This window comes from Malaya genurostris, chromosome 3, assembly GCF_030247185.1.
Source record: "Malaya genurostris strain Urasoe2022 chromosome 3, Malgen_1.1, whole genome shotgun sequence".
In the NCBI taxonomy this organism is placed as follows: Eukaryota; Metazoa; Arthropoda; class Insecta; order Diptera; family Culicidae; genus Malaya; species Malaya genurostris.
Window position 1 is genome coordinate 247,879,276 of NC_080572.1, and position 27,031 is coordinate 247,906,306.

Genomic DNA, 27,031 nt, shown 5'->3' on the forward strand with positions numbered 1-27,031 from the left:
AACGTACAAATCACTTTTTAAAATATATATTTTTTGTGCAGATATTTAATGAAGAACACTGAAATCCATTTATATTAAAATTTGTAACTAAATTGAAATTAAAAGTTAGACAAGTCTTGGCATCATGAAACATTATTGCCAGACTGACAGTTGTATTACCTGATTCGACGTTGCATATTGGGTTTTGGAAATCCAACTCAACTTATGAAGTGATCATTTTCAAATTAGACAAGTATATGGCACCATAATTCAATTGTTATTGATAGGAAAAAACAATAAAATTTCGTCGATGAATATAATATAAGATATGAAATTTAATCTACCACTCTATAACCATAATCTATTGGAATAACACCTTTTAACATAATTGTATTGTAGAAATTTCATTTTATTAGCGTATACAGATAAATACAGATATTTTATACGAATCAATACAGATTTTCTATGAAAATATCTGGCATCTCTGGATTTAATACATATTGCCAAAGATAAACTGAAGATTACAATGTTCCATACGTTTCATTGAAAAATGTTGGGTCAGTAATCGTGAACCAGTTGGTTCAGTAATAATGTAATTTTATTGACCCTCCGTTAACAAGCGTCGACTAGCTCCGACAAAATGCCATGGAAACAATACAAGTTAGAAAGGAAGCACACATATGTTTACATTCAGCATATAATGATTTCTTGCCACAACTGATGCTTCATGGGATGAGGCTATAACAAACTAAATAAATTCTAGACAATGGTTCTAAGTAGTTTTCACTTTCTTATTCTAAGAATCACTGATATAAAGCGAAATTTCTCAATATCGTTCATACTGTAACTTGATATTTTTCCAAACATAAACAATCATTGTCATAGTTACGACACAGACTAACAGACAGGACACTCAAATTAGATTCTTCAATCATTTTAACGGTCATTTCGAATATTCCTTTATTTGGGACAGTACTCACATGTGTCATGATGGCGCCACGTTACCCTATCAAAAACATCCTGTCTGTCATCTATACTGTGTTTGTTTTTTTCATTTACCATCAGAGTTGCCATTCATGCAGAATTACCTGTAATGTATTGATTTGTATACGTCCATGCGAATATCATGCAGGATACAGATTTAATACATATTGCCAAAACTATATACAGAATTATGCCTACTTCTCATCCTCCAAGGCAATACAAAATCGAACCCGTTTTGTTACAATATTTACTTGCTTCTGGTCTGCCGCCACTTAATTTCGGGTGAAAACTACCAACACAATAAAAAATAGTCTAGATGAACAACGTTGAGTCAAATAAATGGTTACCTTCCAACATCGCGAAAAAGTTAAATATATTACCAACGTAATCCAATAATTTATTGTGACGATTCATTTTCAAATATTTTGATGAAATCAGGCATCCCTGCAAGCAGCTGATCGGTGTTGACAAACGAGGGGAAACCAACTAGTAAAAAAACATTTATATAACACAAGGGGCGTACAGATAGTAAATATTTCGCGCAGTACAATATAGGTGGAACTAGTGCATCACGAAAAATAATTTTTATTAGAATTTACTCATACTGTCATGTCTGTTAGTCTGTGGCATCATCCTCATCACTGAAGAGAATTTTACGCTATAAACAGTTTTAATTGAACACTAATTTTATAAATAAATTTCCACGATTTGGAAGTGTTTGTTCTGGAGTTAGCCTATTCGTGATGATTTGCCAAACAATACTGAGTAGAGACATGACTTTACACTGTCAGAACAACTTTCAGACAATAGAGTGATCCGTATTGAAAAATCGAATCTCCTAAACAACACCCGATATATGATAGCTTCATCGCAACTAATTTTAATCATTATTCTTGGTATAAGAAAAATTCAGATACACAGATAAAAATATTTTGTGAATTTACATTTATTTTCATGCACATATTTGGAGCAGGTAATTGAATGGAATGTTATATTACAAAACTAAGCGATTTGTAAATATACAGCCTTGTTCGATGAAAAAGTAAATGCATTTCAATGTAATTTTACATCAATCATGGTTTTAAATCAGATTTTCGTTTAAACTGATGTCTGTTTAATAGTACGATTGGTTTACATTTCGTGTAAGTTTCATCTTTTCTTTCTGTGTAGGCAATCCTGTTCGATTAACCAGATCATTAGCGGGAAACAATTGCATTTCAATTTTCTGATTTAAAAATGTGACATAAGTTCTTCAAGATGATATTGTCATGCAGTTCCGTGACCCACAACCTTCTAAGCAAATGTCGTGATGACAATGTTTATAGATAACTGAAAACTGGAAGGGGTTGAGGTCAATCAAGAGAAACCCAACATCCAAAACTACGATGTCTTGTACCATCCAGACTATCGTTCGTTTCGTGTCTCTAAGTAGTTAGTTTTCGTCGATCGCTCATGAACTTATGCTCTGACAAGGAATTTGTAGCTGCGTTCTCAACACCATGAAAACTGCTAATGAACACCAATAAAACAAACAAATCATTCAGTAATAGCCGTTCAACCAAGAAGGTTGTGTATAGAAGCGTACAGTTTAATAACGCTGGTTGGTTTACACGCGTTAAATACGACAACGGTTGAACTACAGGTAGAGACCTGTTGGCAGCAGCCGTTAAAACGTATAGTCGTGCTGCATAAGAGAGCCCTAGTGCTGGGCCAAGCTGGTGAAGGAAACAACAAAGGGCGTTTCCCAAACTCTACCCAGGCCGCAATATACAGCCACAAGTGCTGAGCAGGAGAGTGCAAAGACACATCGAAGAGGAAGAGTGCAAAGGCACATAGAAGCAGGAGAGTGCAAAGGCACACCGGTGCGAAGGCACTTCGGTGCAGAAGCATATCGGTGCGGAGCACTAGGAAGAAGGAGACATAACAACTCGGTCTTTCCACTGCCATACAACACGCAGGTATACACCGGTGACCTGCGCTGGTTACAGCTGGCGAAGACGAAAGCAAATCGGAATTCGAGTACAGTAAGTAAGTTTACATACCCTCCAAAGATGTCGAAATTGACGGTGTTGTTACCGAAGCGAGTCTTTCGGTAGATGATTTACTCAAGCATGGTGTTGGTCGTTTCAAGAACTCTATGCTTGAGGGTGTGAAAATACTGGAGTGCAAACAACTGTACTCAGTAGTTCATGAAGAGGAAAAAAAAGTTTATCGCCCATCAGACTCGTTTCGAGTGACATTTGCCGGGTCTGCGTTGCCGTCCCATGTCTATGTCGATAAAATTCGCCTCCCTGTTCGGCTTTTTGTTCCAAATGTAATGAATTGTACGAACTGCAAAAAATTCGGCCACACAGCTACTTACTGTAGTAATAAACCAAAATGTATTAAGTGTGAAGGGCCTCATAAAGATAATGATTGCAACAAGGAAATTGAAAAATGTATTTATTGTGGGAATAGTCCTCATGATGATATTTCAGTATGCACTGCATTTAAAGTGCACAAAGACAAAATTAAGTTTTCTTTAAAAGCACGGTCTAAGCGCACATATGCAGAAATGCTTAAAACGGTCATTGATGTCCCCCCTTTGGAAACCGAAAACGGGTTTTCAAATCTAGAGGAACCAGAGGACTCTGACTCTGACGAAAATAGTGAAGGTAATTCGTTTATCACTACCCAAGGGTCAGTTAAGAGAAAGAAGTCTTCCTCCAAATTACCAAAAAAGACACCTAAAATTTCATCTTCAAAAAAAGATCCCCGTGTTAAACAAAAAAAGTCAAAACCAAAGACTGTGCCTCCTGGTTTGTCAAATTCACAAACCAATCCAGGATCTAGTACAGAAAAAGATAATAATCCAGTGGGCTCCATTTCACAGCCACCAACAGGATTACTGAAGTTTTCGGAAATTGTTGAATGGATTTTCTCAGCATTCAATATATCTGAACCCTTAAAGACCCTCATAATGGCATTCCTTCCAATAGCTAGAACCTTTTTTTCCAGTTATCAGCTCAATGGCCAATTGTCTCAGGTTTTGTATCCTTTAATGGATAATTTATCACCCGTCGCAAATGATACAATCACTGTCCTGCAGTGGAATTGTCGAAGCATCATGCCAAAACTTGATTCATTTAAAATATTATTGCATAGTCAAAAATGTGATGTATTTGCTTTATGCGAAACATGGCTTACTTCAAACATAGCTTTAAATTTTAATGATTTTAACATTATACGTCTCGATAGAGACTCTCCGTATGGTGGAGTGCTTTTGGGAATTAAGAAATGCTATTCCTTTTATAGATTAAACATCCCTTCAACTTCAGATATTTGCATAGCTTCGGTTTATATTCCTCCAAAAGCACAAGTTGGACAGCAACAGCTTAATGAAATGGTTGAAGCCCTTCCTGCACCACGATTGATTCTGGGGGATTTAAATTCGCACGGTATTATGTGGGGTTCCGTTTACAATGATAGCAGATCATCTTTAATACAAAACATTTGTGACAATTTTAGCATGACGGTATTAAATATGGGTAGCATGACACGGATCCCAAGACCTCCGGCACGCCCAAGTGCATTAGATCTATCTCTTTGCTCAACATCAATTCGACTAGATTGCACCTGGAAAATACTGCCTGATTTACACGGTAGCGATCATTTACCAATCATCATCTCAATTAGCAGTAGCAATTGCATTGCTACTTCCGCTAGTATTCCATATGATTTGACAAAAAATATCGACTGGATTAAATACCAAAGTAGTATCTCTAGTATTTTGAATTCAATGGAAGAGCTCCCTCCACTTGAAGAATATGACTTCCTCATTTGTTCGATTCTGGAGGCAGCAGAACAATCCCAAACTAAACGCTTTCCTGGGCCAACGACTAACAGAAGGCCTCCCAACCCCTGGTGGGACAAAGAGTGCTCAGAGGCTAAACTCGCAAAACAAAATGCTTGCAAGACGTTTTTAAAACGAGGAGGAGGAACTCCTCAGAATTTTGAAAAACTTATGGCTTTAGAAACCAAGTACAAGAGCATACTTCGAGCCAAAAAATGTAGCTATTGGAGACATTTTGTCGAAGGTTTGTCAAGAGAAACCTCAATGAGCACTCTTTGGAACACGGCCAGACGAATGAGGAATCGTAACGTGGGCAATGAGAGTGATGAATACTCGAACCGATGGATATTTGACTTTGCTAGGAAAGTTTGCCCAGATTCTGTTCCTACGCAGAGCATTATACGGGAATCTCCTCCAAATAATGGTTTTATTAATAACCCATTTTCAATGATGGAATTTTCTATAGCACTCTTGTCTTGTAACAATAACGCCCCTGGGTTGGACAGAATTAAATTCAACTTGGTGAAGAATCTGCCCGACCTCGCAAAAAGACGTTTGTTGGAATTGTTCAACAAGTTTCTTGAGCAAAATATTGTTCCACCTGACTGGAGACAAGTGAAAGTTATCGCCATTCAAAAACCGGGGAAACCAGCTTCCAATCACAACTCATATAGACCCATTGCGATGTTGTCCTGCATCAGAAAATTGTTTGAAAAAATTATTCTACGACGTCTCGACACTTGGGTCGAGACGAACGGTTTGTTGTCAGATACTCAGTTTGGCTTCCGTAGAAATAAAGGGACGAATGATTGCCTTGCATTACTTTCGTCTGACATCCAAATTGCCTTCGCTCAAAAGCAACAAATGGCATCTGTATTTTTAGACATTAAAGGAGCATTTGATTCAGTTTCCATTGATGTTCTTTCAGACAAGCTTCACCAAAATGGACTCCCAGCGGTTATAAATAATTATTTGCACAACCTTTTGTCAGAGAAACACATGCATTTTTCACATGGCGATTTGGCAACACTCAGAAATAGTTACATGGGTCTCCCGCAAGGCTCATGCCTCAGTCCGCTCCTCTATAATTTTTACGTAAATGACATTGACAGCTGTCTAGTAACCCCATGTACACTAAGACAATTGGCAGATGATGGCGTGGTTTCAGTTACTGGACCCAAAGCTATTGATCTGCATAAACCATTGCAAGATACCTTAGATAACTTGTCCGATTGGGCTGTTCATCTTGGTATCGAATTCTCTGCGGAGAAAACAGAGTTAGTCGTCTTTTCAAGAAAGCATGATCCCGCGCAGCTTCAGCTCCATATGATGGGAAGAATGATCCAACAGGTTTTAACTTTTAAATACCTCGGGGTGTGGTTCGATTCCAAATGCACGTGGGGAGGACACATTAGGTTTCTGATAACAAAATGCCAACAAAGAGTAAATTTTCTTCGAACAATAACAGGATCTTGGTGGGGTGCTCATCCGGAAGATCTAATAAAATTGTATCAGACAACGATACTTTCAGTGATGGAATATGGATGCGTTTGCTTTCGTTCCGCTGCAAACTCTCATATTATCAAACTGGAGCGAATTCAGTATCGTTGTTTGCGAATTGCTTTAGGGTGCATGCATTCGACACATACAATGAGTCTTGAAGTTCTGGCGGGAGTTCTTCCATTAAAAGATCGATTTTGGGAGCTTTCATCACGCCTGCTAATAAGATGTGAGGTGCTGAATCCCATGGTAATTAATAATTTCGAACGACTAGTCGAGCTTCGATCTCAAACAAAATTCATGACAGTATATTTTAACCATATGTCACAGGAAATCAACCCTTCAAGATATATTCCTATCCGTGTCAGCCTCCTAAATGTCCCTGACTCAACTTTATTTTTCGATACATCCATGCAGCGCGAAGTGCGTGGAATCCCGGATCATCTACGTTCGACGGGAATCCCAAAAATATTTTCAAGTAAGTTCAGGCATATTGACTCTGAGAAAATGTTTTACACGGACGGATCGCGAATTGAAGAAGCGACAGGGTTTGGTATGTTCAACAATAATGTTTCGGCCTCATTTAGGCTTCAAGAACCTGCATCTGTTTATATAGCAGAGCTAGCAGCAGTTCATTATAGTTTGAGTGTAATCGTCACATTAATTCCAAACCATTATTTCCTCTTCATAGATAGTCTGAGTGCAATTGAAGCCATTCGCTCAAACATGACTGGCAAGACTGAACCGTTTTTCCTGGGCAAAATAAAACAGTGCCTGAACGACATATTGAACAATAATTATCTAATCACTATAGTCTGGGTCCCGGCTCATTGCTCCATTCCTGGCAATGAAAGAGCCGATTTTCTAGCCAAACGTGGTGCTATTGAGGGTGAAATTTATGAGAGACCAATTGCTTTCAACGAATTCTATAGCTCGTCTCGCCAAAGAACACTTGCCAGCTGGCAAGCTTCTTGGGATAAAGATGATCTGGGTCGGTGGATGCACTCAATTATTCCGAAAATATCGACAAAGGCATGGTTCAGGGGACTGGATGTGAGTAGAGATTTCATTCGTGTGATGTCCAGACTCATGTCCAATCACTACACGTTAGATGCACATCTCCTTCGAATTGGGCTCTCTGAGACTAATCATTGTGCTTGTGGCGAAGGTTATCGAGATATTGATCATGTCGTTTGGACATGCGTGGAGTATCGTGATGTCAGATCTCAACTAATAAATTCTTTGCGTACCCAAGGTAGACTATCCAATATCCCAGTTCGAGACATTCTTGCTTGTCGTGACCTTTCATACATGAAACTTATTTATCATTTCATAAAGAAAACTGGAGTTTCAATTTAATAAAGGCCCCTTTCAAGACTTAGTTCTGATCCCAGCTGCGTCCATGAGTTCAACCAATAGCTAAATTAGAATAAAAATAATGTAATGATACAAACAAACTCGAAACAGTTTATGAAATTATTAACAAAATGTCTGAAAATAACAGCTTATTTTATAATTTATAGAAGTTAATCGTTTGGTTCAAATAATATTTCCGAGTAGATTTCATAATTAATGACGAGTTACCTAAGATGATATTTAAGTAATAAGAGAATATGTTTTAATAAATGCAAAACGTTGAACTATGTTAGAATTAAATTAGGATAAGAATATTATGTAAAAGTGATGCTACGGCGAAGAAAAACTTATGTAAATTGCCTTAAGAAATAAACGTATTTATGAAAAAAAAAACCAATAAAACCGAAAGCTGAGTAAACAAGAGTGCATCGAGAAAAATATACTACCTTTTTTAAGACATGCAAAGGTCAAGAGTGCCTGCTTCGTGATGGTTAAGGTCTTGAAAGATAAAGAAAGCAGGGAAGTTGACCAAGGATAGCTACTGAAATGGATTCATAAAACTTTAAAGTTTTCCTCTCAACTCAAAATCGAACTCCAGATTTTTTAGAGGTGCGAGAGGTTTTTCAAAAAGTACAAAAAGAAGTGAGAAGCAAGAGTGGTCGGTGATTTACAATTCCTTAGCATTCGATTGAGATCATAAGCTGATAAATATTGTCTGGCTTTGATCTCTTCCTGTGCAACGACGTACAGGAACCAATAAATCTGCATCATAAAAAGAATAAATAATGAAGCATAGATATCTTCGATGAAGATAAGGATTGTCTTTTTTATGGCTCTAATTTCTCCACAACTCTTTGGTCTAAACCGAATGTTTATTTTATCGGTTTGTCATAGTTTTCTAGAGTAATGTTGATAACCATGTTTAATATTATTGGGCACCTCATACTAATCACGAAATTTCAATTATTGTTTTAGATGTTTCAAGTAGAAAGGTTATTGACCCAACTAACATTTCAGTTGGTTTTCTCATAATGAGATAGTTGAAAAAAAATGCTTTTTTTCGATGCTGTCAATTTCTCGGAATGAAGACATCAAAACGGATAACAAAAATCTCTTCGACTATAGCAGCAATGAAATAACGATTAATTTCCTGTCAAATATTCTTGTGAACACATTACAAAAAAACTCTCACAAGTAAGGAACAAATGGTAAAATTTCAAATTTTATATTCAAAAAATAATTATCAGATTATATAGCCAAATCGAACGCCTAATGCAATGCGAATGTTTCAACGGAATGTTTTAGCTGTCGGATAACCGCCGCCTGATCATCAGCTCGTATGATGGCCGTTCCGGAAACAATCATGTTTGCACCAGCTTTCGCACATGCATCGATCGTAGCAGGACCTACTCCACCATCAACCTCAATATCAAGGTTCGGGTAGTGCTCGCGTAGCCACTGTACCTTGGGCATCATGTCTGCCATGAACTTTTGACCTCCGAATCCGGGCTCAACGGTCATAATCAGTATCATGTCGGCGATGGGAACAAACTCCGCTACCGTTTCTACCTGTGTTCCAGGCTTAAGTGCGAGACCAACTTTCATGCCTGCTTCCCGGACCTTGCGACAAATATCCACCACGCTGCCCATAACCGGTTCGATGTGAAAGGTGTACTGATTAACACCGGCATCTGCCATCGGTTCCACCCATTGCTTAGGGTCCTGAACCATCATGTGAGTTTCAAAGAAGGCATCCTACAGTAAACACATTCACTTTTAGTATAATTGTTCTAGTTCCATCCACTCATGTGTCAACTAACCTTAATCTTGTTTCGCAAACACTTAACTACTGGATGACCAAATGTAAGATTCGGAACGAATGTGCCATCCATAACGTCCAAGTGCAGGTAGTCAGCTCCATTGTCCAGCAGCCGTTGGGATTCCTCGTGCAACTGGGACAAATCTGCGTTTAGAATAGAAGGTCCAATTTTAGCACTTAAAGAAGACATGGCTACGAGACTGTGTTTTTGTTTATCATTTGAAAAAGGTTATTTAGAGCGGTGCGGTTTGTGTGCACAACGTTACCGATCAAAGTAATTTTACGCTTCCATGTGTATGCGTGTGTTTGTGCAGTGTAAGTAGAGTTCAATCGAAAGTCAAATGAAGGTATTATGATAAAATTGAAAAGTATTGGAATTGAAGTATTGTATTTTATTCATGGTTTGACAGATGTAGGTTTTCTTTGTTTATTCATGAATAAAGTTTGTATTTGCTCAACTTTAATCAATGAGCCTATTATACCATTTTTTAAGACAGTTCGGTCAAATTTTGATCGATCAATTTTAATAATACACTCACATTCCTCGGAAAATAATTCTTAAGACCCTTTAGAAAACTCCTGAATTTCGTTCCAAGTCGACTTCCGGTTTCTGAATAAGATGTTCAGTGTCAAAACTTCAATATTAAAAGTTTTTTAAGTAACAATGCAAAGAGAAGCGAATTCCACAATATGGTAAGAAATATCTCCAATTTATAGATTTTGCTAGTTGAAGAACCGGTCTCTAGATTCCGGTTCTGGAAGTACCGAATATGTAGATCCAAATCTCTAAAATTGAATTGTCTTCGATTTCTCAGAAGAGATTTAAAAATTTCAAACCGTCGTTTAAAGTAACTACGCTAAGAAACATAATTCTTCGAAGCTGTGCTAAATGTTAATGTTAGTTAATGGCCACACAAACCGACTTGGGCTACACCAGTCTCAAGAGAAAATAGTGGTTAAATATTTCAAAACCGATTCACACACACACTTTCGTTCAAATGAATTTTTTTTTTCAATATTTCCCCACTAAAAATCTTAACATTATCAGTCAAGCAGCTACTCCATCACATTCACACTTGGGTTGACTATCAAACAAATTTAATGGAAAATATGAATTGAAAGAAAGCTGACATGTGCTGCATTGAAATGCTTTGAAATATAATATCACCGAAATATTAAATAAAAAAGACCCTCGGTTTCTGTTTAAAATAAAATAGCTCAAAATCGATTGTTTTCTTTTCCCCTGCGAATAATTTTTTCCCTGCGTGTAAATTCGATACTGCTCTTGCTCTGCACACTATCAAATGAAAAGTTACACCACTACCAGTATGACTCACATATACAATGATATTAAATTTATTTCTGACATTTTCACAATTCCCTTTAGCAAGCCTCTAGTATCGATTTGACGTGGAGAAAGTCAAAGCAAAACAACAAATTTCGTTTGCGAAAACTTGTATCGAAAATACCAAATTTAAGTGAATATAAGAAAATAATCAGATGATGAATAAATACCAGCTGATTGCGATAGTAGTTGCAGCCCTTTGCATCTGCCTGCACGCCAAAAAATTCAAGGAAGACGAAAAACCAGCTTGGGCCAAAAAGGACATACGTGACTACACCGATGCTGATTTGGAACGTCTGCTGGATCAATGGGAGGTCAGTGTCAACGGGCAACGGTTTATCTTCTTGAGAATTATTGTGTTCTAATAGTAGCTTTGATTCTGCAGGAAGACGAGGAACCACTGGAACCTGACGAGCTTCCGGAGCATCTTCGACCGTCACCTCCAATCGATATTTCTCAGATGGACATGACAAGACCCGAAGACATCTTAAAAGCATCAAAGAAAGGTAAAACTTTGATGAGTTTTGTTACGGTCAATGGGAACCCAGCCCGTGAGGAAACCGAAGAGATCACAAAATTGTGGCAGACCAGTTTGTGGAACAATCATATTCAAGCCGAGCGCTACCTGATTGATGATAATCGAGCAATATTCATGTTCAAGGAAGGTTCACAGGCCTGGGAAGCGAAAGATTTCCTAGTCGAACAGGAGCGTTGTTTACAAGTTACAATCGAAAACAAAGATTACAAAGGTAAACACAACAAGGATTCGGAGGACGAAACGAAGGATGAACTGTAAAGCTTGGAAGGGCGTCTAAAATGTGCAACCGATGGCATTTTTTTAGTTCATATGTGTGGAATAATGTAAAATATTCTAGGTTTAAACTTAACTTTACTGGAATGGATTTGACTGAATTGAAACAAAGTTTTTTTTTCCTGATATTGTGTGTATTCAGATATGAATAACTGAGTAGACGATTAAGCATAGGCATAAATAAATGAGAAATAAACAGAACTTATATTTCTATTTTCAAAATTTCATTGACCAATACTGATCCGTGCGTTTAACATTGTTTAACATAAAAAATAACAGCGTAATTCATTACTTCAATTCTATACCATCAACATAAAATTAGTGAAGAAACGATAAAACACTGTACTGTAGCATTCTCGAAACGCAGCTTGTCAAATTGCAAACAGGGAATGAAGAAATTGGAAACCCACGAAGGACGAATCCCAGACAAAATACATGAGGTGGATAATTGATGAGCCTCAAGTATTTAGTCATATGGTGACAGTACACACACACAATGGAACAATTGAGTATATTTTCTTTGTGAAAGACAACCATATTACTTATTAAACCCAACTTATGATACTTAAATGCTGCTGAGTCGCTCTTTCACTTATTACAATCAGCCCGATTCTGTATTTCGTTCGAATCGGATTGTTTCGATCGAATAAGAAATTTGCCATTCTGTAGCTCGATCGAGTTCGAGTTTTCCATATGTTGCAGCCAACCAAACGGCAATACTGGCTACACTGCCATTATGCTCTCGAGTGACAGTTATGCTGCCACTGCGTTGACGCATATGTTGCAGTCAGTAGATTACCGCCAGTCCAGCTAGAGAGAGATTCAGAACGGTTGTCTAATAGAGCAGACAACTTCTTTTATTGTGTCTTGTGTAGTATGTCTTTATTAAGTATTAAAGTATAGTAGTTCAGTTATAAAATGTGTCTATTTATTACTTGTCTGTAAGGACACGCAAATAGTGTTCTCTGCTGTCCAACCACCACACACAAGATACAACAGTGGCGACGAGTCCAGTGGAAAAGTGATAAAAGCTAACCTCACTTTCACATCACCCACGTGCAACAAGACAAAAGGATGAGTATCCCGAATGGACAGCAGCATGCCTTTCTGCAGCAACAAGGCCAACAGCAGCAAGTTCCTCCAGCTACGGATGAGCTCCTTCGTCAGTGTTTGCACCTGATGACACAAGTTCTCCAGCAACAGCAGAACAGTCAGCAGTCACAAGAGAACTTCATCAGGCAAGTCGTTTCGGAAGTGCATGCGGGCGCAGCACCCAGTCCGGAACAAATTCTCGATTCCCTTGCTGGGAATATCAAGGAGTTCCGCTACGACGCGGACAGTAGCATCACGTTTGCAGCCTGGTTCACGAGGTACGACGAGCTGTTCGAAAAGGATGCTGCTCGGTTGGACGACCAAGCGAAGGTCAGATTGCTGCTCAGAAAGCTGGGAACATCTGAACACGAAAGGTACGTCTCTTTTATTCTGCCGAGAACACCGAAAGAACATACTTTTGCAGACACGGTCGCAAAATTGAAAAGTTTGTTCGGGGCGAAAGAGTCGGTGATCAGCAGGCGATACAGAACCCTTCAGATCGCTAAACAACCGACCGAAGACCACATAGCTTATGCCTGCCGTGTGAATAAGCTCTGCGTCGAGTTCGAGCTGGGAAAGTTGTCAGAGCAACAGTTCAAGTGCTTGATGTTCGTGTGCGGACTAAAGTCTGAGCGTGATTCAGAGACTCGGACCCGACTCCTGTCACGGATTGAGGAGAACAATAACCTCACGTTGGAGCAATTATCGAATGAATGCCAGCGTCTCATCAATCTCAAACACGATAATGCTATGATCGAATCTGCTGCATCTTTCGATCAGGTTAATCAGCTCAAGCAGAAATATGACAGCAACCGTAACAGACATCAGCTGTCTCCCAGGTCAGATGCGAACAACACAAAGCGGAAACCCGATACTCCGTGCTGGTATTGTGGTGCGTTCCATTATGTTCGTGACTGCCCGTACAAGAACCGTCAATGTCCCGATTGTAGTCGGTACGGTCATCGTCAAGGATACTGTGCAAGTTCCAAGAAGAAGAAGAGAGGTGGAAAACGTTCGGTTGCCAGCAAGGTTGTCGTTGTCAACATGTGCAACGTGCAGAGGCGGCGAAAATTTGTCTCCGTTGTGCTAAATGGAACTCACATCCATCTTCAGTTAGACACAGCGTCCGACATCACGGTCATCAGCAAACCGATCTGGCGAAAGGTCGGTAGTCCCAGATTATCACCATCTACAGTGAAGGCGAAAACAGCATCTGGGAACATTTTGCCACTCGAAGGTGAATTTCGCTGTGACGTCACCATCGGCGGAAATACTCGCAGCGAAATTATCCGTGTAACTGAAAAGCAGCTGCAACTTCTCGGATCTGATTTGGTCGATAGTTTCGATTTATGGTCCGTGCCAATGGATACTTTTTGCTGTCAGGTATCTAGTTCTTCGACTTCCAGCGCAGCGCTTAGTTCTGCATTTCCAGAAGTTTTCAGTGAGAAACTTGGGCTCTGCAATAAGGTACAGGTGAAGTTAGACGTAAAGGATCAGTGCAAGCCCATTTTCTGTCCTAAACGCCCGGTTGCGTACTCTATGTACAACGCAGTCGATCAAGAGTTGGACCGGTTACAGCAGCTGAACATCATTACACCGGTCGACTACTCGGAGTGGGCAGCACCAATCGTCGTAGTGCGCAAAGCAAATGGTGCCATTCGTGTTTGCGGAGATTATTCTACAGGACTCAACTCCGCTCTTCAGCCTCACCAATACCCGCTCCCTCTTCCGGAAGACATCTTCGCTAAGCTGGCTAACTGCAAAGTTTTCAGTCAGATCGATCTTTCGGATGCATTTTTGCAAGTTGAGGTCGACGAGCAGTTTCGTCATCTGCTCACCATCAACACGCACCGTGGTTTGTTTCATTACAATCGTCTTCCACCTGGTGTAAAGGTAGCACCGGGTATCTTCCAGCAGCTCATCGACACCATGCTAGCCGGGTTGGAAAAAGTTTCCGGTTATCTCGATGACGTTATCGTTGGCGGTGAAGACGAAGCAGCTCACAACCGCAACCTGAAAGCAGTTCTTCAGCGAATCCAGGATTTTGGGTTCACCATTCGAGCCGAAAAATGTACCTTCGGCAAGAAGCAGATACCGTATCTGGGCTACATTGTTGACCATCGAGGTCTGCGTCCAGATCCAGCCAAAATCGAGGCAATAGTGCAGCTTCCGCCTCCCACTGACGTTCATGGTGTACGTTCCTTCCTCGGGGCGATCAATTATTATGGGAAGTTTGTCCCGAACATGCGAATGCTTCGCTTTCCGCTGGACAATCTGCTGAAATCGCAGTCGAAATTCCAGTGGACAACGGAGTGCCAGCGGGCATTCGAGCGTTTCAAGCAGATTCTCACCTCAGATCTTCTACTAACGCACTACGATCCGAAAAAGGAGATCATTGTTTCTGCTGACGCATCGTCAGTTGGTGTTGGAGCCACAATCAGTCACAGGTTCCCAGATGGCTCCATCAAAATAGTACAGCATGCTTCCAGAGCACTTACGAAGGCAGAACAGAACTACAGTCAACCGGATCGTGAAGGTCTAGCTATCATCTTTGCCGTCACCAAGTTTCACAAAATGATCTTCGGACGACGCTTCTTGCTGCAGACTGACCACGCTCCGCTGCTCCGAATCTTCGGGTCCAAGAAGGGCATACCGGTATACACAGCCAACCGGGTACAGCGCTTTGCCCTCACTCTACTGCTGTACGATTTCACCATCGAGTACGTTCCCACTGATAAGTTCGGTAACGCCGACGTGCTGTCCCGGTTGATAAACCGACACGCGCGACCAGATGAAGACTACGTCATCGCCAGCATAATTCTCGAGCAGGATATTAGGTCAGTAGCAGTTGATACAGTAGATGCGTTGCCTCTTACTTTCAGAAACGTCGCTCGAAGTACCCAAGCTGATCCAGTTCTCCGGAAGGTCTACCGTTTTATAACCGACGGTTGGCCTCAAACGAAAGCAATCGATCCGGAGCTAAAACGATTCCAAGTCAGACAGGAATCCCTCACTACCGTTGATGGATGCATACTGTTCGCTGAACGGCTCGTCATCCCAGCTCTGTACCGCAAGCGTTGCTTAGATCAGCTTCACAATGGTCATCCTGGTACACAGCGTATGAAGGCCATCGCCAGGAGCTACGTCTATTGGCCATCCATCGACGAAGACATCGCCGGTTATGTGAAAACATGTCGGCATTGTGCAGCGACTGCCAAGTCACCGCCTCACGCCGTCCCAGTGCCATGGCCGAAGGCATCGGGACCTTGGCAGCGTGTTCACGTAGACTTTGCCGGTCCCATCGACGGTGAGTACTATTTGCTAGCGGTCGACTCCTTCTCCAAGTGGCCGGAGATAGTGCAAACCCGACGAATCACTGCAGTAGCAACCATCAGTATTCTTCGAAGTCTATTTGCAAGGCTCGGTATGCCTGTAATGCTAGTATCGGATAACGGTACTCAGTTTACGAGTGTGGAATTTGCCAACTTCTGTGCTCTCAACGGTATCGAGCATGTCACAACGGCCCCGTTCCATCCCCAGTCTAACGGCCAAGTTGAAAGGTTCGTTGACACCTTCAAGCGGGCCGTCAAAAAAATTCAAGAGGGGAGAGGATCCATTGCTGAAGCTCTAGACACCTTCCTGCTAACCTACAGAAGCACGCCCAACCGCACTGGGCCTGAAGGTAAATCACCGTCTGAGGTTATGTTTGGTCGTCGTATACGGACTTGTCTGGAGCTACTTCGCCCATCATCAGCAATTTTACCAATGACACCGCATGTTCAGCAAGATCAACAGCGAAGATCGTTCAATCGAAACGAACTGGTTTTCGCAAAGGTTTATCACAGAAACACTTGGAAGTGGGCTCCTGGTGTTATTCTGGAGAAGATAGGTAATGTGATGTACAACGTTTTGGTTGATCGTCGAGTTCTGCGTTCCCATATCAACCAATTACGATGTCGTACTGGAACTGTTTCACCCAACACCGGTTCTTTATTGTCAGCCAGCAGTAGTACTAAATTGTTGCCGCTCGACGTCCTTCTTGATGCCTGGGATCTACCGAAGCTTTCAGACAGTACATCCGCAGTATCATCCGTTGGCTCACCGCAGTCTTTGGTTACGCATAGCTCACAATCGCCGACGTTACAGCCGATGACACCGACACGTTTGTCTTCTACTCCCACAAGTGTTCCACTACCTCAGCTAGTGGCAAGTCCGTCGTCCTCGTCATTATCTTCATCTACAGCAGCATCAACGGAGTTCGAGTCAGCGACCGAAGCAGACCTGGTGGAGACTTTACCGCGTCGTTCCACCCGGACCAGAAGTCGGCCACAATGGTTCGACCCGTACCACCTTTATTAAGAGGGGAGATGTTGCAGCCAACCAAACGGCAATACTGGCTACACTGCCATTATGCTCTCGAGTGACAGTTATGCTGCCACTGCGTTGACGCATATGTTGCAGTCAGTAGATTACCGCCAGTCCAGCTAGAGAGAGATTCAGAACGGTTGTCTAATAGAGCAGACAACTTCTTTTATTGTGTCTTGTGTAGTATGTCTTTATTAAGTATTAAAGTATAGTAGTTCAGTTATAAAATGTGTCTATTTATTACTTGTCTGTAAGGACACGCAAATAGTGTTCTCTGCTGTCCAACCACCACACACAAGATACAACACCATACAAAAGCATAACTCGATCCAATAGGAGAATGAAAATTTTTACATACGTTAGACAAAATCCGATTCGATCGAAATACAGAATAGGGGTGAACATCAATAGCTGTTATTATACATATAAATGTTTCATACTATATTGGATAAGTTAGAGTTTGTTATCAGAACTGTAAAAATTCATTGTAAATATTTATTTATTATAAGTGCGGAGAACGACCCACACGTGGTTAAAGCCACTAATAGACGACAACAACATCAAGTTTTTAGTAGGTTCAACGTTTTCGTATGACGAAGCCCAAGTTGTTCTGAGCCGGTTTATCTTATGTTTCATGCATAAATGAAATCACTGTAATACTTTTTTGTTCTGAGTCACTTCGATACCCTTTTCCTTGGAGGTCCCTTAACCATCTAGCGAGACTTGTGAGCTATTAGTTCACTAATAGCGGCTTTTTCCAACGATTCCTCGTCGGTGTTGCTGTTATCTTGTGTATTGTTATTGTAATAAGATAGAAATAAGAAAGAACGACAGTTCTCTTACCTTTTTAAAAGAAAAGAAAAAGGATTGAGATCTATAAGGAAGTGTATGATTAACTGTGTATTTCGAAACGGTCATAGTTTTTAAGAAGGCAGTAGAAATTGTATATATTTAGCAACCGCTGAAAAAGTATCAATAAATATAAATATTTGCTCTCGTACGGTTTTTGCAAACATTCAAAATTTATGAAGAACAAATGAACGGTTCAGGAGATCTAGTTCTTTCGGTAGAACTATCAAGTTCTACGCGGTTCTTTGAAAAGAACTGTTTTGCCCATCTTCTCGGATGCGCTGGGGTTGCTTGGGACAGATATAAAAAAGTTTTGAATGTCTTTGGATTCAGGTGTTTGTTTGTCCAATTTCTCACAATGCTTACCGAAGTGGGTAGAATTTTCGCAGTATGTTACCAATTGGTATTCGAAAGTAATCAACAATTTAGAATATAAGTAACACTCGAAAATGTTATGGACAAAGTTGCTCCATACTTGCCTCTCGATGGAAAGAACCTCATTGTACTGTGCCATGTGTTTTTGAGTAAGGTTTTTAAAGCTCGTGAGGAAATACTTATACATGAAATTGTTATACATTGGACTTTGTAATTTTTTCGTAATTTGACTACTTCCGCTTCGTATTTGTTATGGAAATGTACATATAATCATTATCAGATTTGTTCAACTGCAGCAACTAAGCAAAAGCTCGAATAAAAAGAAATGACTTGGCTCAAACTAAGGTCTGTGAAACATGTCAAACCCCAAAAAATTTGGATAATTTGGATTTTGTTCCGGGGACAATCAGCTATTTTGAAGTATTCCTTAATTCCAATAGAAATGTGCTTTTGAATGATTTTCGTAACCCACCCAACTAACCAAAAGTTCGGATAAAATGGACGGATTTGGCTTAAGCAGCTCTCAAAGTTCATCAATAGCATTCTAAGCAGGCCATTTTTAAAGCAATTATCCACACTTGAAAGTTCGCGCGACGCAACCGAACGAACTTCTAAGCTGCTTCTTGAATACATTACTCAGCTTCTATGCAGCAAGAAAGTTCACGCGGAACATGATCTGTACTCTCAAAAGTTCCGCGTGTACTTTTAAGCAGCAAGAAAGTGAGTTTTTTAAGTAATTGTGGAACTTCTGGTTGCTTGGGCACCTCTTCCACCGGCTCTACTTAATCTCATGAATGAATTAGATGGCTCGCGCGATACTTTCAAGTTGTCAAAAACACGTGTTTAGTTCGCACAGAACTTGTTCTGCATTTTGCAACTGTCAAAAAACACATGTTTTCTTAAGCAGCAAGGAAGTTCACTTGGAACTTGTTCTGTACTTTAAAGTGGTCGAAAATTCTGCGTATACTTTCAAGCTTTCAATTGTGGAACTTTCTGTTATTTGGGCTGTTAATATCGAAACGCGTTTTTTCCTTCCGTAAAGTTTCAATTTCACTGATTGAACGTCGAATGCTGCTCTCTCCGAAGTCTACACCTTGATTTTGTTTTTTGTTCTCATTTATGTTGTTGCCGTCTGTGGACGACTTTTATCACGTGTGGGTCATTCGACGCACTAAGCCTATTTTGGAGTGTGACAGCTCCACCGCATTCTGTTCTCTTCGAATATTCTGTTCCATAATTATTACAATAAATAAAAATACATAAAACACATCTTTAAATCAGCATTTTTTTTTCAAAAAAGGGCGAACCTTCCAAAAATTTCGAAATCGAGTTTCTCTCTCCTACGAATAAATGCTTCAAAATTCTACAATTATGCCTAAAAATTATGTTTCTACAAAAATCTTAGTAACACAAAGAACTATAAAGGGCGAAACTGTCATTCCATTTGTTTACATAAGTTCCGCCACCCATGTTTCAAGCCAACAAACAGGGCGATTCTTCAATTGCTAGAAAGGAAGGGCGAAACCATTTTTTTTCGTTGATTCAGGTGGTTTTCGAACTTTTTTCTACTTGAAATAGTAACGGAGACGACAAAATTTATCTTAGTTGCGGAAACCAACCCCGTAGAAAAATAAACCATTGATTTTACAGCATAAACAATAGATTTACAATTAGATATATGGGTTACAATACATTTTATTGTATCTTGACAAGATTTTTTTCATTTCCAACGATTCAATATATTGTTTGTACGATTCTACAATTGAACTTATTGTACACGTGGTGTTTCAAACAATATGCAAACTGCACATTTGATGGTTTTCCAAGAAACCATGTATGAGAAAATTTTATGATTTGAATTGTCACGATACTCAACAACCTATACATTCTATTGTAAAAAGTATATTCACAATTAATTGAATACATTTAAATATTTTTCAATGCTCAAAGCAAAATTGTGACAGGTTTTGTAACAGCAAATCGTATTGTTTTTCTACAATATTTTTTATTCGGGACCAGTTTCACGAAAAAATGCACGAGGGCGAAACTATTTTTATGTTGATTTATTCAGTTGATATAGAGGAAAAGTGGAAAAAATTGCATATCTATTAAAGATAAACTAACAGCTCATCGATTTATTAATAATTTATCTGAGAATATACGATAATTCTTGAATAGGAAATCAAACCAAAGTCGAAATAATCATCGATGTTTTTCTCCATTTGCTGTCAATGTTAGATTCACCCTTTCCTTGAAAAACATCTGATATTAGGTTTTTTACCGTCACTGCTAACCTCAATCGCATGAACACATTTTGACAGTTCAGCAGTACCGTTTGTAAACAGAAATTTCTTTTGTTTGTTTATTGACAAATTGGATCAGACCATTTACGGTCCGTATCGCCTAAATAAAGTTTTAAAACATTTGTTCACGATTGAATGCGGTTCGTTTTAGATATTTATTAAATAAAAGTGACTAGTTACAAAGTGTAAAGATGATTGTTTTAGATGTGCTCTTCGATGTTTGTTTAAGCTTATTTGTAAACAGTACCGCTGAACTGTCAAGGATGAATACTTGTTCATTTGTGTCGTCACGATAAAAAACCTAATATCGACTGAAAACATTATTATAATGACTGCAAACAACGTACAGTATCTGTCGAACCGAGGATATAGGAAAGTATGATCTTATAATGATATCCACATCTTGTATTATGCTAACGAACATTCTGTCGCTGTACCATCTATGCAAAACCACGTGCAGGTGGTTGTGATCTTGCGTCCATACATAGACGCCGTTACGCACCACGTGCACACAACGGTAAGTGTAGTATTTTTCGATAGAATCCTCCACGCGTGCATACCGGTTTGTTTACAAGAAAACCGCTTTGATTGGCTGGCATGGCTTATCAACAAAACTTCGGGTTCGATTCGTGATGACTGCCCAGACCACTACACTCGAAAGCAAAACGGTCTATAGCACTGGTGCCGCTGTGGTGGATGTGTTAGTTGGATTTCGATGCCAGTACATAAGCAAAGAAAGACTTTTTTGACAGTTCCGTCAGTAAGGAAGAGGAATCGGAGTGTGCCTGTTGTTTTGCAGCTGAACTAGTGTCAGATGATAAATATTTTTCTGCGCATTCACAGATATTCACTTGTAGTAAAGGTGAAAATGTGATGGCATTTGTAAAAAAAATGTGATTTACTATTGATAGAAGACCTCGACATTGTCGTTTTGTTGATCTACCGTTTCGTGTACTGCTGCGTAAACTAGTAGAAGCAGAAATGTTACGAGTTAAACGATAGACGAGGAGTAACTGTTAAAATAAAAAGTGCACAAAAGTGATGTCACCTGCAATTGCGTTTGATTGTTGATTAATGATGGAGGTGACGGATCAATGTAGTAATTGTTTGATACTAGTGTAATGGATGATTGAAAAATAGTGACTATCTTACACATTTGAGTCGCATATGTGGTCAATGATTATTGTTTTGTTTAAAGATCATAAAAATCACTTTATGATAGCAAAGGAAGATTCGGTGGAAGCAAGTAGTGGATGTTGTTCTTCGGTTTCATTGGCCGAGTGCTAAAAATAGAAAATAAAAAAAAACACTAGCAGTGAAACACGCATGCAAATTTGGTTTCTACCAAACAGACGCGTAGCAGATCGAAAACTCCACGATGGTTTTCGAAAGCATTGTCGCAGACGTCCTTAATCGATTCGTCGGTGAATATGTGGAAAATTTGGATAAGAAGCAACTAAAAATTGGCATATGGGGTGGTGAGTATTCTCAACACTAGATACTAGCTATGCAACCCATAAAAATCAATCGAGGAGGATGTGAATTCAGAACATGTTTATCGTTGATAAGACCTTTGACTGCCTCAAGTAGAATGAAGCAGGGTGATTTGAAGTCAAGGAGAAGTACACGATTCAGAACAGTAACATAAACATAAATTGTTCCTCTGGAATTACACATGCTCTGGTCATGGTGCTTGTTGACCTAATTTGACGGTATCATGACTATGACTAATTGGAGGAAACAATGGAACATAAAATATGGTTACGGTCGTAAGCTTCAGAAAATTATTAATGTGTTATGATAATACGATATTGTATGTTCATCTACTGTTATTTTGATTTGTTATTTTGATTCCAAGCACCCGACTAAAACATTTAAATTTCTTCTCTGTCGCCGTTGCTTTTCTACTATTTTACGTGATAAGAGTTGTAGTTCTTATCAGCTGATTTCATGCATTTACTGTTTTCAAAGAACTTCGATTATGCATTATCGAATAAAGTGGGACACTTTTTTCACGTTGGTACGCTAACTTAATCCGTTGTTGGTTACGATGTAGGTACTCTATCTGATGACAGCTATGCGAATGGGGTTCTTTTGCGGCTTCGAGAAGCACGTATCAAGTGTCTGCTACTACCTTGGTTTTAACTTCGTGTGTCGTCGTGAATTTGCAATAACTTGCAAAGTGTTAATGGTTTCAATTATGAATAAAAAATATGGCAGATTGGTACTCGCAATTGTTCTTTGAAGATAGAAAATCTCAGAACATGCGACGATCGTTAACCGCACATGCGGTATTTTGTACAGAATGGAGCTGCAGTACCGGAGAGCAATTTACTTACTCATTACACTATACGATGAAATTTCATGGAGTAATGTTTGTTTGGTCGTTGGTTGATGAGAATTTACTTGAAACGGCATTTCAAACAAACAGTGATTCACATCAACGACTAAGCAAATACAAAATTGAGCTCAGCACCGATATTTTAGAAGCAACTTGTGTATTGAATACTCCTTTATTTGCCGACAGGGTACTTCGTTTCATTGGTGGTATTTTAGATCTGGTAACGACGAAAAATGTTATTGCTACATGATTCAAATGTCTATAATTTTACATCACATTGTGTTCTTTGTTATCTTTCCCCGGTATACTTTATGGATTATTGAATTCTTCAGCTGATTGAATGACGTTAATTTTGTCGCTTCCTGTGAAATTCAACAAATGCCAGGGCATTTATCTTAATATATCTATTACCATTCTGATACATATATCACTGTCGCGATAATGTTGATGTTTATTCGATTTCTGATTGAGGCTAGCGATGTGATGAAGTCATTCTTTTTTTCCTTTGATTATAAAAATTCATTTAGTAAGGTGTTGGATCAAAAATAACGATTTTCAGCGTTTAACCACTTGATCTTTCTCGCCAAAATTTCATTAATGGTTATACATTGTACATTTTCCTTCTCGTAAGCGCCGAACCGAATTCAAACCCTGTTTCGTTAAATTTTTTAACCGTCATCCTAATGTATCTTAGAGGTGCGTTAGACCGCATTTTAGCAGATCAAATATATCTCGAAGACCAGCATTGTTCGCCATTTGATCTTCGAACTTGAACAATGATCGAATAGTTGCTTTCAAACGAGCCAAATGTTGTTGAAATCGGTTCAGTAACTCCGAGAAAATTGAGCAGATAGGTAAATCGTAAAAGGTACAATAAGTCGTGTGACCGACACACAGATGGCACTATTATTGTGAAATCCATATGACGTTTAGGAAATACTAACTTTCAAAAGACTATGTGTGAAATTTCATGACATTTCGATTAGTCAGAAAAAAAGTGACAGCCATTTAAGTGAAGCTACTTTTGTCATTTTCAAAACAAACTAACACACGAACAATTTATCATTGCTTCTTAATGAAAACAAAAATTACAGGGTTGTGTACGAGACACGATCGATTATGATGACATTAGAAATGCAACTGTCTCATCAATAGATTTAAATTTGAAATTTAGCAAAGAGAAAAAGCGCCACCAGGAAGACCAAGATCGCAGAGACAGCTGTACCGCGCAAATGACACACGAAAATTCTATGAGAAGGTGAACCGCTCACGTAGAGGCTACATGCCATAGGCCGAAATGTGCAGAGATACCAGTGGTAACCTTCTCACGAACGAACGTGAGGTGATCGACAGGTGGAAACAATACTATGACGAGCATCTGAATGAAGAAGCACAAGATATAGAGAACGGTACAGGAATCAATTTGGGTGCACGCTCAGCCGACGACAGATTCCCAGCACCTGATCTGACGGAGATAAGTGAGGAGATCGGCAAGCTGAGGAACAACAAAGCCGCGGGCAATGACCAGTTGCCAGGCGAGCTGCTCAAACATTGAGGAGAGGCACTGGCTAGAGCGCTGCACTGGATGATTTCTAGGATTTGGGAGGAGGAGATTCTACCGCTAGAATGGATGGATTGAGTGGTATGTCCCGTCTACAAAAAGGGCGATAAGCTAGACTGTTGCAATTACCGCGCAATCACATTGCTGAACGCCGCCTACAAGGTACTCTCCCAAATCCTTTGCCGTCGTCTATCACCAATAGCTAAGGAATTCGTAGGGCCGTACCAAGCGGGATTTACTGGAGCCCGCGCCACTACGAATCACATATTCGCGATAAGACAAGTACTCCAGAAGTGTCGTGCATACAACGTACCCACGCATTACCTATTCATTGACTTCAAAGCGGCATACGATACAATCGATCGAGAACAGCTATGGCAGATCATGCACGAATACGGTTTCCCGGATTAACTGACGCGATTGGACAAAGCAACGATGGATAGAGTGATGTGCTACGTCCGAGTATCTGGGACGCTCTCGAGTCCATTCGAATCTCGGAGAGGGCAAGGTGATGGACTTTCTTGTATTTTGTTCAACATTGCCTTGCAAGGTGTGATTCGAAGAGCGAGGATCGACACGAGTGGCACGATCTTCCGAAAGTCCGTACAACTTTTTAGCTTCGCTGACGATATTGATATTGTGACACGTAACCTTGAGAAGATGACGAAAATCTACATCGGACTGAAAGCTGAAGTTAGGCGTATCGGACTGGCCATAAATGCGTCAAAAACAAAATATATGAGAGGAAAAGGTTCTAGAGAAGAAACACTACGCCTCCCACGACGAATATTGATAGACGGTGACGATATCGAGGTGGTTGACGAGTTCGTGTATTTGGGCTCACTGGTGACCGCCGACAATGACACCAGCAGAGAAATACAGAGACGTATTTTGGCAGGGAATCGTACGTACTGTGGACTCAGAAAACCCTTCGATCGAGAAAAGTACGCCACCGCACGAAATTGACCATCTACAAAACGCTCATTAGGTTGTTCTCTATGGCCACGAGACCTGGGCTATGTTGGCAGAGGACCATCGCGCCCTCAGTGTTTTTGAAAGAAAGGTGCTGAGAAGGCGGAACGTGGAGACGGCGTATGAATCACGAATTGCAACAGCTGCTAGGAGAACCACCTATCGTACGGACAGCTAAAATCGGACGTCTACGATGGGCTGAGCATGTCATAAGGATGTCGGACGACAGTTCAGTGGAAATGGTTCTTGAATCTAATCCGACTGGTACAAGAAGAAGAGGAGCGCAGCGAGCAAGGTGGATCGATCAAGTGGATTGTGATATTCGAAGCATCCGTGCCTTGAGTGGCTGGCGACGAGCAGCCATGGACCGAGTTATGTGGAGACGTATTCTTGATATAGCAAAGGACAGCCCAGGTAGAAATAAGTAGAAACTTATGAGCTAAATAAAATCTGGCAGTCTGGTTATTGACTTAAAATAACAATGTTATGTTTGTTAATCACAGTTCCGAATAAGAGCTCCTCGAGATACGACATCAATTACATTATATACAATAAATGAAAGTGAAAATAAACATAATATGAGAACAGACACTTTTGTGTTGATATTCGCGCCTTTTTTAATATCGACAAACCAGAAATCGTCATCCTGGAATCTGGAATCGTTTTCAAGTTCTACTTGACTATACAGCAAGCCACCATCTTGGATTTGAAAACAGCTAAAACATTATTTTTCGACATTTATTCGTTGTACCCGTTCCAAAAATACTAATATTTATCGTACAAAATTTACAATAACCTAGATAAAGTGAAAGTCGCCAATTTGGATCTAAAAGTGGCTTGAAACATCAATGTTTGAAGTCTTTTTGTCGAACCCGCTCCGAAAGACACATATGTAGAGATTTGAAACAGTATCGACAAACCGCATCAAAAAACGCCATCTTAGGTTTTGAATTATCATAAAGTCAATTTTCGGAACCTACTCTTAAAATCTATGTTTATGGTAGTGTAATGTTTAATGAATTTCGACAAACCGAAGTTGATTGGATGTGAAGAAGACTTCAAACAATAATCATGGACATCCAGTTGATGTGCTCTGATTGACCCGTTCAAACATCAGTTAATTCAATTCTATTAATAAAAGTAAATTAACTCTTTATAAGCAGTAAACACTTTTCCTATGCTCGTTTAATTTAAATGTTTAAGAACCTACTAATTGTTAAATCTCGATTAGCATTAAATTAGGTCCAACGGGGGGCGCATAACAGATTCTTTTAGTTAACTTACTCTTTAAATTATTACGAAATATTCCTGTGTTTTTGGTAATTTCTTCTGAGAAAATCTAGAGATGATAGTTCCGCTCCGCATGAAGGCATCTACGGACTGAGCTGCAAAATGTGACAGAGCATATATGTATAGAGTCCGGTTTTGTGCGAAAGTTCATACTAGAGATGGGAAAAATAGTTCATTTCAAAGAACCGTTTTAAACGTGATAGTTCTCCTGAACCGTTCATTCGTTCTTCAGGAATTCTGAAAGTTTCTACAAAAAC

General features: G+C 39.7%; 4 protein-coding genes across 9 annotated transcripts in view; 3 read left to right on the plus strand and 1 right to left on the minus strand.

Annotated features, from left to right (window-relative positions):
* Nucleotides 1-8,860: 8,860 nt before the first annotated feature.
* Nucleotides 8,861-9,772, minus strand: LOC131435826 (ribulose-phosphate 3-epimerase). Its single transcript, XM_058604048.1, has 2 exons — nucleotides 9,472-9,772; nucleotides 8,861-9,406 (listed from the first exon to the last, which is right to left on the minus strand). Exons 1-2 carry the CDS (start codon nucleotides 9,658-9,660, stop codon nucleotides 8,921-8,923), a joined length of 675 nt encoding a protein of 224 aa, XP_058460031.1. The 5' UTR covers nucleotides 9,661-9,772; the 3' UTR covers nucleotides 8,861-8,920.
* A 1,076-nt stretch (nucleotides 9,773-10,848) lies between these two features.
* Nucleotides 10,849-11,839, plus strand: LOC131438469 (LDLR chaperone boca). The gene is made up of 2 exons (XM_058608524.1): nucleotides 10,849-11,129; nucleotides 11,201-11,839. The coding sequence occupies exons 1-2, from the start codon at nucleotides 10,971-10,973 to the stop codon at nucleotides 11,609-11,611; spliced, it is 570 nt and encodes a 189-aa protein (XP_058464507.1). The 5' UTR covers nucleotides 10,849-10,970; the 3' UTR covers nucleotides 11,612-11,839.
* An 861-nt stretch (nucleotides 11,840-12,700) lies between these two features.
* LOC131434278 (uncharacterized protein K02A2.6-like) lies at nucleotides 12,701-17,366 on the plus strand. The gene has a single exon (XM_058600942.1). The coding sequence runs from the start codon at nucleotides 12,701-12,703 to the stop codon at nucleotides 17,075-17,077; it is 4,377 nt and encodes a 1,458-aa protein (XP_058456925.1). The 3' UTR covers nucleotides 17,078-17,366.
* A 4,018-nt stretch (nucleotides 17,367-21,384) lies between these two features.
* The window catches only part of LOC131439362 (intermembrane lipid transfer protein Vps13), a 46,749-nt gene continuing 41,102 nt past the window's right edge, over nucleotides 21,385-27,031 (plus strand). For all 6 annotated transcript variants that reach the window (XM_058610282.1, XM_058610281.1, XM_058610285.1 and 3 more), the window contains exon 1: nucleotides 21,385-22,088. In XM_058610282.1, coding sequence (XP_058466265.1) covers nucleotides 21,989-22,088 — 100 coding nt within the window. In that variant the 5' untranslated portion in view covers nucleotides 21,385-21,988. The remainder of the gene's footprint in view (nucleotides 22,089-27,031) is intronic.